General features: G+C 41.2%; 1 protein-coding gene across 1 annotated transcript in view; it reads right to left on the bottom strand.

The window, feature by feature from the left end:
- Positions 1-13,082, bottom strand: part of pard3bb (par-3 family cell polarity regulator beta b) — a 189,416-nt gene that overhangs the window by 106,739 nt on the left and 69,595 nt on the right. The window contains exons 9-12 of the mRNA XM_053439841.1: positions 11,617-11,875; positions 10,663-10,771; positions 9,001-9,140; positions 8,593-8,721 (exon numbers count right to left, since the gene is read on the bottom strand). Of these exons, the coding sequence (XP_053295816.1) occupies positions 8,593-8,721; positions 9,001-9,140; positions 10,663-10,771; positions 11,617-11,875 (637 nt within the window). The remainder of the gene's footprint in view (positions 1-8,592; positions 8,722-9,000; positions 9,141-10,662; positions 10,772-11,616; positions 11,876-13,082) is intronic.

Below are 13,082 nucleotides of genomic sequence, written 5' to 3'. Positions count from 1 at the left end.
AGACTATTTAAACTACTATTTGTACACTGATTACACAGAGGTGTATTAAGACACTGTGTGTGCAGGAGCCTCTGTTGTGTAGTTTTTGCTGTGGTTTTGGTACTGACTGGTACTGTGACATCACTAAATATCAAATATCGATGAGTGACCTGCTTCCATGTCTGTGTGTTTGTATATTAACATCAACTCTATCAGAGGTTATAGAAAAAGACTTTGCATAGGTGAACCTCCTCACGATGCTCGTTAACGTTTCAATAGTTTCCCACAACAAGAGAGGCAGGTCAGTTTGTGTCGCTGCGTGTGAATGAGAATGTGTAGTTTTGAAAATGATAAAATAGCTGTGTATTAGAAAAAAACACACACACAGGAATAGAAAACATCCTTAACTCAACCCCAAAGACAAGATCAACTCCAAGCCAGACAATAGAGATACAGGAATAGAGATGAAGTGAAAACAATGATCATAATGTGTGAGTAATAATCGGGTCGTATGTTTAATCACTCATTGTGTATTTGCATGTAAGGACACCTGCTTTCAGCAAAACGTTATTTTAATGAGAGCAGCTCGCAGATTCACCCTTCCATGCAGAGAGCCCGTGTCTGTGTGTGTGTGTGTGTGTGTGTGTGTGTGTGTGTGTGTGTGTGTGTGTGTGTGTGTGTGATTGTGTGTAGAAAGTCCCATGCTGTGGGAATGAGTGCCCAAGGATTCATTATACAAAGCCAAACAGCGGCAGCCGCTGTGCTTAAATGCAGCAGTATGAAGACGCACACAGGTAAAGTACACTCAGGAACAGGAAGCTGACATTATGGGCAATGCTTCTGAATCACTGGCCTCTCACAATGGGCCCCTGTTGTCCAATCCCCCACACCCTGAGATAATGGTCAACGTAATGCCTGTAGCAGGCGACTCTCACTCCATAATCTGAGAGTGACTCAAGAGCATTTACATCCTTACAGGAAAAGATGGGAGAGACAAAGGGAAAAGAGAGAGAGGGAGAGAGGTAAGAACCACAGTGGTTTTAAAGGTCAGTGTGTTTTAAGGGAGAGCCCTATGGTCGACCAGTGTTTTCTTTTTACTGACAGAAGGAACCGGTTTACTCCAGTGACATATTTTCCTGCAATATGGATCAATATGGAGGTAGCTGTACAAAGGAACACAGTTCTATATCCATATTCTTTTTATTATATTTTGTAGCCAGCCTGCGGGTCCTGTAAGACTGACAGCAGATGTTGGCGGCACAGGGTTCGTCTACCGAGGCTACAAGTGGTCATGGGCGGTCAAGATGGGACCGTGGTGCGGGCTGGGCCGCCGTCTGTTCACGTGCCGAAGCCCCCCCCGCCCCCCACATGGCCACCAAAATTGCTTCTTGGCAACGGTTTGCAAACTTTAGCTCTCGTCTTCCACACAAAGAAACAATAAAGTAAATAATTCACAGTGAACGTTTGTGTGGACTCAAGCTTCATTTGAAATTTGACTGCAACTGGTGTGTCGGTGCATGAAGGAGCAGCACCAGTAGAAATAAAGGGGGCGTGTGGTCAGGTCACACAAATCAATAGAGTCGGTCTCATGAAACCAGGGCTTGTACAGACCTCTACTTGTATATATGTGATATTGAGACATTGGGAGGTGTTGTAATATCGACCACTCGCTCTGAATCCCCGACTCATCACCCACAACTTCTTTTTCTGTTCTGGGTCGAGCATCTATATTATTTTCCACTCACGTGTCCACAGCAATATCAAGTCACTGACATCAAATTGTTTAAATCATACATTGCTGCTGAGATAATGAAAACTATTCTCCATCTACTTTGTCAAAGTGAAGATCTTTACAGGCTTTAAAAAAAGTTAAAGACATGAACAAAAGAGATGTGATGTGTTAATTAATGAGCTTCCGAGTTGTTGTGGGTGGATTGTGTTACCTTCAGACTGCGCCTGGCCAGCTGTTTCCCACTGTTTACATCCTGTGTGCTAAATGAACCAGCTGATGACATGAAGGTGGCATCAATCATCTCTTCTATCTGCTGGTTAAATGGCTAAAAAGACTATTTTCCAAACTGTCAGACTATTATTTTGAATCTCAACCGTTTAATAGACCTTTCTATATATCCGATATTTTGTTCTTCTTTAGAAAATTGTTGCTATTACTCTTCACAGAGATTCTGCTGGTTCTGAGTAAGTGCGATGCCCGTGCTGTTTTATCAGTGACCTGATTCTCAGGGATTTGAACCCATGATGGACACATGTGAGTGTACGTGTGTGATGCCTGTGCACTTTCGGGCCTTGAGACGCAGCAGCGACTGTAGATGAGAGGATAATGAAGGAGCTGATAAACCTTCAATAAACAGCACGGAGATGTGAGATGAGACGTTGAGCCACAGAGAGAGAGAGAGAGAGAGAGAGAGAGAGGAGAGGGGAGAGGAGAGACGTGATACCCCTTCCTGCTGCTCTCCACTGGGATGATGGCAGCTCCAGCAGAGAGACCAAGCTGCCAGGGAGTTTGTGTGTGTGTGTGTGTGTGCGTGTGTATGTGTGTGTTACATCTCACTGATATCTTCACCAATGTGACCTCACAGAATCACTACAGTAGATCCCCCATCTGTTACACCCTCAGAGACCTGTGTTTGCAAGCACGCACACAAACACACACACGACAGAGAAAATAGACAACAGACTGCAAACACACTCACATACACACACACACACACACACACACACACACTGTGAAGCAGCAGCGGTGATGGATGGGGGATATTCAGAACGGAGAAACTGTTCAATAAAGTTGTTGTGTTTTGAATGTGCTCCGTCACCGGCTGACAACAGTTTACTGAGAGGAGCATCTGGCACCGAGGAGAATGTTTCCTCCATGTAGTGGAAGGAGGAAAAAAATAAAAAAAACAACAACAGGAAGAGGATAGAGAGAGGATCATTCTGCAGCTCATCACATGCTGGATGCCAAAAGCAGAGCTGCACAAATATCCTGATGGAATCACACGTAAAGCTCTCAGTCAGTCCTCTGCAGTCGTAGCCAAGTGTGTGAGTGAATGGTTTGTGTTTCAACTGTTGTGTGGCTGCTCTGTATTCTTGTTTTATTTGTTTATGCTTTTGTGTTTCCGGGAAAGAGGAGAGAGATGGTGAAGAATAAAATGAATCGAATCCTGCCACACCCAAGTCTGTTCTGCTCTGCTCTCTTCTGTTTTGTTTTTATGAATCAAATGTCTGATCTACAATCTGCCTCCGGAACATCGGATTATTCGATAGTTTGCTGTTAAATTTGCAGGATTTATGAGCTGAGTTCAACAGGTCAAAGCTTTTTTCACATTCAGCTGCAGTTAAGAGGAAGTTTTCTCTGTTCCTACCTTAAATCTAAGTTTGAGATGATTAAATAAAGTGAGATAACAAATTTGGCAGTTGGTCACGGTTTACAATGCCACTAAACTTTAAAATTAAATGTTTTTTCATATTTATATATTCTGGTTTTAGTAAGTGAGATTCTACGAATAAGCGGTTTCTGGAAATTCAGCCACATCAAACCACTCATAACACTTTAAATGTCTAGAAACACGCCTGGAGAGATCTTGATATGACGCTTTTTACTTCTCTAGATTATATATAATATTTGTCATTGTTATTTTAAAATGCTCAAATTTTACATTTGGCTTATTTTTTCTCTCGCCAACAGAGCAGACGTATGCTTGTTCATGTGTGAAGACAATTACTAAGGACAAACTATTGTTTTATGCTTTATATGTGAGAAACTGAACTTACTGTGTGTGTGTGTGTGAGCGTGTGTGTGTGTTTGTTTGTGTGGTGTGTGTATGTGTGTCTTCAAAATGCCAACACAGCAGGTGGATGTACTTATACACAGTCGGGGAATCTGTATTAATATGGTTGTATATCACAGTGGTTGTGTGTGTGTGTGTGTGTGTGTGTGTGTGTCTGTGTGTGTATAGAGATGGTGTAATGTCTTTGTTCTACAGCGGGCACACACTTTAGCAGACAACACCAGATGGTTGACTAAAATGAGACGACGGAAGAGGGGGGGGAGGAGACAAGATCCTTCCATCATTTCATCATCATCCTTCTACTGTTTCCTCTCCGTAAACACAAACAAGCTGGCACGAGCCCTCACATCCAACCTCTAACAAACTTACTCATATCACTGTTTAAAGTCTGATAAAACGTGGTTTAAAAAGTATTGGGACAGTAAATAAGGTTTGTATAAATCCACGATATTAAACTCTTTAAAACATCTTGAGAAATTATGATAATTTTATGGATCTTTCCAATCTGCATCCTGACGGTACTTACAGGAAAAACGCCCTTTTCTACTTTTGGAGGTCGTACAAAGTTTTTCTCCTTCTCAGAAACCTCGTTCAGTTTTTCAATAATTATGGAAGAGATTTCCTTAGCTAAGACTGACAAAGACAGACTTATATGGTAGGATGCTAAGAAAATTTAAAATAAAATTGTTTAATTTCAATGTCAGTGAAAAGGCTCTGAAACATCTTCTAGCGATTTCCATGTAAAACATTTGAATTTCAAAGTTACATCTTATTACACGTTATTGTGAATTTTGGCTCATAAGGGACGTCAATGTCTTTTAAATAAAGCAAGAAGTGTGAGAGAAAAAGTGAGTGATGTCATAAACTGCAAACAAACCTCCACCACGGCTGAGTCGATTTGCTGCCAAACATGAAAACACTTTCTATAAGGGTAAGAAAACAATCCTGAGACATTTCCTCCTTTTGATTGTGACCAAGTTTCTGCTCGAGTGATGAACTTTGAGTGTGGGGGGGTCACTCGACGAGGGAAGGTGACAGTCAGTTATTAAATGGCCGACCTCTGCAGCAGCAAGAGGTCTGCAACAAGATTGGCAGAGTTGTTTGGAGTTTTTGTGTGAATGATGTTGGTATGAAACAAAAACTGTAAAAACTTGGAAAACATTACAGCTACAAGACACGAAAAGGTTGATGCTAGAATGTGAGGCGTGAAAATACAAACATGGGCGGAAACACTTCTTCTATGCACCTGTTTTGAACAGACTTTATTTGGACTGTAAGTAAAGACATTGTGACTCGCTACAAATGTTTGATGATATTTAACCGCAGAGGATTTAACAAAATAAATAAAAACAGCTACAAATGTGAGCTTCAACATATCAGTTGAGTTTAAACGTCTCTCTCCCTTGAAATAATTGAACAGCTGTCATGTGTGTCGGCCAACCAGTCCAGTTTGATTCTGCATACTTTGTATTATTGAAATTGTGTCTATTCATTTTTGAGTAAATGTGGTATAAAAGTTTGAAATATGCTAAAGGCAGATTTAGATATCATGCTCAAAAGGCCAAAAACATGATTTGCGAGGTCAATGTGAACATTTATTCAAAATTTGAAAGAATACTATCAAGGTGTTCTAATGATAAAGTGTTCTTGAGGTAAATAGGTGTTTTATGAGCTTAAAGTGACTTTGACCTTTGTCTTTTCACACCAAAATCTAATCTTACTAAATCTGGTTAAATTATCTCACGGCGTTCTTTAGCTGTTCATCAGAATGGGACGGATGAACAGACTAAGAACCTAAACACATAATCTGGCCAATGGCTGTCCCGAGCAGTTTTCTGATCTTATGGGTTCGATTAAGTAATTTTTGCAACAAACACAAAATGTTTTAAGTTCGGGAAAGAGAGTGCCGGAGGTTAGAAAACAACAATATACTCTGTGTGTCTAATATCACACGCCGACCTCCTGCCTACGAGCTTGTGGGTTTTATAATGAAATCCATCTCTACCATTGTGAGCGAGAACCACAGGACTGCACTTGCCCAGAGAATAAAAAAATGCAATATCTACCGTATGTGTAATATACTTTTCCGATCATTCAAATGTCCCATTTGTCTCCCAGAATTCTCAAAGAAATCAGATGTAGATCCTTCACATGCAAAGCCCCCTGTGGTGGGAATAATCATATCCTCTTTCTACTAATCATCATCATGATGTGATCTTTATTGTCTCATGTTAAAACAACCTGCCTGGGCTTTTAATTGACTTTTAATGTACTTTCTTGTGTAATGTATTCATTTAATTGTTTTGTTGTTGTTGTCCAGTAGCTGAGGTATTGTGTGTGTGTGTATGAGTGGCAGAGAGTGAGTGGGCAGCGAGTGATTTTATTGTGTGTAATGCTGTTGGCTACATATTTGCATGTGCTCTTAATTTTGTATTTGGGAAAAGACATCTCGATAAATAAAATTAAATCTACTGTTTTCCCTTATTTTGCACGTTATATACATACCACGAAAAAAAGTAGGCACGGCTTTAATATGAAACTGTACGACTGTAGAAAGAAGAGAAATAAGGAAAATACCACTAAAGCAGCTGGTAATGATGACTAGCACTTCCCCCGAAAAAACCCCTCCCACTCTCCCTCTCGCTCTCTCTCCCCCCATCTCTCTCTCTCTCTCTCTCTCTCACTGTACCACACCGCATGTTAAATCTCAGAGCTTCACTGTACAGAACTGTTCTTGCATTTGCTCCTGTTGAGCAAATACCATCACATGTGAGTTCCAGTTGGGAGAACTGTCAGTCAGGAAGAGAGGGTGAGGGCGAGAGAGACCAACTCAGAGAGAGGAGAGGCAGGAAAGGTTTTTGTCGACTGTACAGAAAGAACACAAACTCTCTCCTACACACACACACACACACACACACACACACACACACACACACACACACACACAGAGAGAAACACAACGGGGTCACTTGAGACATCCAGTTCAAGCAGAAGTGATTTACCAGTTCTCGTCTTGCTATGAACAAGTGAGTGCGACTGAGTAAGTATGTGTATGAACAATACTGGAACAATCAGAGGTCAGTTTCCCGTCAGTGATGATTTGGTTAAGTATGTGTCCATGCGTTTCGCCGAGCAGTCTAAGGTTTACCAGCTGTATTGAAGCTATACAACCCCAGCAGAATACTGTGCAGCTAAGACAAGTACATGAATATTGTTTGGGAGCTACCAACAGACTCCAGGGAGATGTGTTCACGGTCTGAAGCAAACGGGCCAAAACAAGTATTTCTTGACTATGGAAATCTCTCAAAATCCTTCAGTCTTTCATTTGTGATGATACGAAAATAAGAAAGTTACCTTTTACTCTGCATAACAATCTGCTGTTTCCTCGGCCACAGTTCATCTGAGAGCCGGAAAATACTGTGAACCGAGAAAGCTTTCTAGAATTGTTTATACAACAAAGTAGAAGTACTGCTGAAGTGGTTTCGAGGGGCCACACGTGACATCCTCGGTCATTAAGGCAGGACCGGGTGCCATGGAGTTCAGCCATGCGTGTGTTGAGAAGCTCTGGACAAGACACGACAATCCAAATGATCGTAAATGTTAACATATGTACAAAATCCAGCACAGTGCTCCCTTTCCTGTCCGCAAGAAACAGAATTTCCGATGGGGCTCAGGGTCGCATGCATGCAAGTGTGTGTGTGTGTGTGTGTGTGTGTGTGTGTGTGTGTGTGTGTGTGTGTGTGTGTGTGTGTGTGTGTGTGTGTGTGTGTGTGTGTGTGTGCGTGTGTGTGGGTCTAGAACTTCCTGGCAGCCGTTGAGAAAACATCAGTCGATAAGAGCGAACAGAGACAAAGAGGGAAAAGAGACACAAAAGGCAGAATTAGAGGAAAAGAAGATAAAGTGAGAGATGGAAAAACATCAACCAAAGACATGACATGAATTTGATCGAATGAAAAATGACAAGTCTCGTAATCTGAACCTATTGTTATTCCCTTTGTGCTCCCGTGAATGTGTTGGCAAGTGACACCTCAGAGTTGTAGGTAAAAATTGAAAGTCATCGACAAAAGAGCTGATATGATAGAAAATTACCTCAGAGAAGAAACACTCTAAGGAAAAAGGGAGGTTGTCTAAAGAGCTACGACTAGAGGGAGAGAAAATACAATCAGGAAAGTCAGCTGGAGCATTAGGAGCAAACAGCAGCAGGTTATGAGACTGTCAGGAGGATACAGCAAGAAAGGGGAAAATACTATTTTTGTCTAAAACCTACAGAGGTGTAATTATCATCAGTGCATGCAGAGTGGTTGAGGTTAAAAGAAAAAGCACAGAAAAGATAGAACAAGGGTGAATAAAAGAAGAGTTTATTGAATTGAAACAGTGTTGAAATTCAGCAGAAACAATGAGGCAGCGGCAGAACAGCACAAGGTATATGATATCTTTACAATATGTTCACTTGATTCAATCAGAATGTAAAACACTGTAGTACATGATTGTTTGTTTTAAAGTGAGGTTATTATTTTACAGGGAAGTGCATGATCTTTCACATAATTCAAAAAAGCCCTCAATGAAGTCTGAGATAAATGTGTTTGAACAGCAGCCTTCCTATTGGCTGCTGAGCCGAGCATCATCAAGGCAAGCCTGTTGATTGGACCAGAAATTGTAAAATTAGCGGGAGGTGAAATTTCCAGCGGAAGATCGATGGTGGCTGACTGTCCTTTTCAGTTTTCCATATAACAAGTCACTGATTCACCACTCAACCAGAAGGTCTCTCTCCATTGGCTGACAACACTGCATTGTGATTGGTTCTTACCATCTCTCTGGGCAGGAACATCTCCTCCGGCCGCAGGACCACCAGGCACACACTCTCTCCCTGCCGAGTGCCTCGTAGCATGCACACCAACTCCTCCTGGCCCACGCCTGTAATATCCACACCGTTGACCTACACACACACACACACACACACACACACACACACACACACACACACACACACACACACACACACACACACACACACACACACACACACACACACACACACACACACACACACACACACACACACACACACACACACACACAAACACACACACACACACACACACACACATTTCAGCATATTTGTAATGTTCCATTCAGTGCCTGGTATCTTTTATATGTCCAAAGTGTAAAACTCTGGATGTGATTGATGTTGAAAAGACGTCATCCAGGCCGGTACCTCAAGTATGCGGTCTCCAGACTGCAGGCGTCCGTCTTTGACAGCGGCTCCACGTGTCAAAATGTTCTTAACCAGAATGGGACCAGGACCATGAACGGAGGAGTCTCTGGTTACGACAGTAAAGCCGAGACCTTCTGAACCTAGACACACACAGACACACACAGACAAACACACGTATGAGGGAAGGTAAATTGAGAGATGATCAACAATGTGCACAACACACCAAGGTCAATATCAAAACACAAAATATGAGTATAGCTGCTCACTCCCTGTCGCTATATTTATCTTTCAAATACTTTGAGAGCAAAAATCAATCCGTTCTCTCTCTCTCTCTCTCTCTCTCTCTCTCTCTCTCTCTCTCTCTCTCTCTCTCTCTCTCTCTCTCTCTCTCTCTCTCTCTCTCTCTCTCTCTCTCTCTCTCTCTATGCACACAAATACACACACATACCCTAAACTACGTTTGAAAACTTAAACTGCGTTGTCGATTCAGCTCCTGACTATATACTTCAAGTGTGATCATTTAAAGCCTGAATAGATATGTGTGTGACTGTGTGTGTGTGTGTGTGTGTGTGTGTGTGTGTGCTTGCGTGCATGTGTGTGGTTTTTAAACCCTTTAGCCATAGCTGCTGCTACAATATCTGCAGGTGTGAAGGTTTTTTAAAAATGAGTTCAAGTGCAGGGCAGAGGGGAGGACAAGAAAACGAGGGAGCAACGAGGAAAAAGTAAAAGAGGAATGAGTGCAACACAGTGGAAACGAGGAGTGAATGTTCTGGAAAGAGAAGCGATGAAGATTAAAATAGTAATCAGTGAAAAACAGGTCCACATAATGTGTGTGGAGGCATTCACAGACATGCACACGTGTACAAAAAGGCCACACACAGAGAGCGAGAGACCGGTTGTGTGTTTTATAGACCTCATTTAATCTGGTCTCTTTAGCAGAGCCAAGTCAGCAGTTTGGTCCAGTATGAATTCATATCAGCAGAAATGAACAGATCAATAAAGACTTAATAGACCCTGAAGAGAGGGAATCAGGAAGATGGAGAGAGGGAGGATGAGAGGAAGGAGAGTCAGCCAGAGAACAGGGAGAGGGAGATTTATAGAAATAAGCACAATGCTGGGCCGAACAGCGAGAGACATAAAGCGGGTCTATTATACACAGTCAATGTATAATGAAAGGAAACAAAGAGAGGGAATAATGGAAATTCAGAAAATGACAGAATTAATCTGAAAGGGGGAAAAAAACGATGTAATTGGAACAAATAGAGTATAGAGATAAAAAGAACAGATGACTCTATAAACTTTCCCTGGCTCAACCTGAAGCTGTAAAACTAAAGTGCACACACTTTATTCATTTCTGACATCCTACTCTCTGGAAACAGAAAGTCGGCATTTGCACAGATACTAAAATATGTGTCTTTCTTTTGAATGTAACTGAACTTTTGTAGATTCTTCAGGGTTAATAACAAAAAGAAGTTCCTGCACACATACTTCGTAGTCTCAACAACAGGTATGTTGGAACAAAACCACACATTATTACTGATCAGAGTGGGTATAAAGACAGTGCCTATGATTTCAGTCTTGTTCTCTCTGATGTGTAAAAAATTTAGAGAAATTAACTAAGAGAACTACATCAAAAGATCTGTTAATCCAGGTCTTCCTCACCTTTCTTTAAGTCGATCCTCAATCTTCGTCCTCCTCTCTTATTGGCCACCAGGCTGGAGAGAGCAGGGCTTTTCTTAAGAAGGGGGCTCTCGCTCCTCCCTTTGGGGGTCTAGGGTGGAACAAATACATCATTCAAGTACATTTTGCAAAAGTAAAAATGCATTAACACACATATACACACAGAAAAAACAAATGTATGTACAGTATTTTATATATTTTGTATTATATTTTGTCATTGAAGGCATTGTGGGAGATTGGTGATCAAAAATGTATTAATATTGAACTGTGTTAAAAAATTATCCAATTACAATGATTAAAAGTGAAGTATAAAAATAAATTCAATGTAGTGTTTCAACTGCATAAGGAGGCATCACACACTAACAAACAATGTGGAGCCAAACCGAATGTTTAAGAACCAGAGCTCCAACATCTGCATTGGAAATAAAAAGTCAAAGAAAAAACTGCTTCTTTCAAATAAAACAAGAGGATAATTAACTGTTGCTAAGTAACTGTCGCCTCTTTGCCAGCTGTTTCTCAAATGTCAGCCGGGTGTCACCATGGTGATGCCGACACCACGATTACATGTGTTTAAATGAGAACGACTTTACGGCTCGAGCAAAAAGATTTGAATCAGTTGATGGAACAAAAGATGAGGAGGGATTCACTGTGTTTCCACAGATGTAACATCCTGATAGAGTACATGTGTCATAGATCAAGTACAAATACATGCACTCTTATATAGATCCTCAAGTACAGGGTGTATAAAAAGTGGAGGGGAGATATTCTGGCCCCAAAATTCTAAATAACGACATTTGATTTTTAAATTGCTTAAAATTCCAGATGAACAATGTAAATATTTTGGAAGGAGGAAGGTTTGATGATGCATTTAGCACAGAAGACATAAAGGTAGAATTTATAATAAAGAGAGGGAGAGTGAATTCTAGAGCAACTTACACCGACAGCAGGGTCCGGAGTAGCAGGCTCCTCAGCCAGTCGCATGGCTGGACTCTCAGGCGGCTTAAACACAGGTTTGGCTTTGATGGGTGGCGGCGGCGCTTTGGTCTTGGGGATTCTGGGGCTGTGATCAGGACCGGCGCTGCTGCCAAACAGCTGACCAATCAGACTCTTCTCAAAACGTTCCCTGTTGGAGGAGGGAACTACTTCCAGGCGGACGACTTGGGAACGCATCGCCTGGCGAAAGACTTCCTGGGCCCTGGGAGGGGGAGGTGTCAGCGGGATGAAGAGATAAAGAGAGAGAGAGTGAAAGGATAGAATCAAGTTGGTGTAGTTTTAAGCAGGGTATGTGTACTCCATACTCATTTACCGCTTATACTAATCATGGCATTAATCACGTTCACAAACTATGCGCACAAAGTACATAGTTATCAATCTCTGACAAGCAAAGTCATTACCAATGGATCTATATCTCTATTAAGAAAAAATCATAATTAAAGATAATGCTATACATCAGATTGCAGATGACAAATTAAAAGAGTTCCAGTTAATTGCTAATGATTATAAATGGGGTGATCAATTTTCCAAAATTGCATTAGACCCCAGCATATTTTAGGTTCATGTTTTATGTCTTTACTGAACTGATTCTAAATGATTGTCATTTCTAAGACAGATGGGTACGACTGACAATTGTTTCTTCTTTATTGGCAGTTGATTGTATTCAATAAATCAACTGATTTTCAAGACTCTTAAATGTCAAAAGTAATGAAAAATGATCATCAGAAGTTCTCAGGACTTATGTTGCTGACTCAAATGTGCTACTTTCTCATAAAGAAGTTAAAATCCCATTAACAGTTGAATGAAATAATACATGTGTTTTGGAGGACAGAAGCCACAGACTTCTCCCTCTGACCCACGTTCACCTCATACTGTGGCTTGTTTGTGATGTTTAATTTGTTGTCTGGCTACATTAAGGTTTTGTTACGCTGACTTCACACCACAGGATGTTTAGCCCCATTTTCAAGTCACAGTGGAGTTTTGGAAGTCGCTTACAAATGTCCCAGATTGGAGTCAAACAGGCTTCTCATCATGAACCCGTCACAGACTCCAACTAGATATCTATCAGGCTCAATATTTAGTCTGTGATAACTACAGCCTATCAGAGCGCAGGAAGGGGTGAAGGTCTATGTAGTGGTGGGGTGACCTATCATATTTCACAGGCTTAAGAATGACTAAATTAATCTAGTTGTATTATCTAAACTCTACTTCATAATCATCAAAACAGGATTATATATTGTGTATCGTTATTTCTTCCTTTTCGTTTGTATGTAATTTTCCAATTGTCACTGATGTTGGTGGCCCTTTGCTTTTGTATCTGATTTTATCTTCACTGAGCTCTGGAGACGCCAGAACCAGAAATACAACACAGAGCCATGACACCTGTGCAGCCGGCCATTTTAGTCCTG

The sequence above is a fragment of the Pleuronectes platessa genome, chromosome 14 (genome assembly GCF_947347685.1).
Source record: "Pleuronectes platessa chromosome 14, fPlePla1.1, whole genome shotgun sequence".
NCBI lineage: Eukaryota > Metazoa > Chordata > Actinopteri > Pleuronectiformes > Pleuronectidae > Pleuronectes > Pleuronectes platessa.
This window is presented reverse-complemented; position numbering and strand designations above follow the sequence as displayed.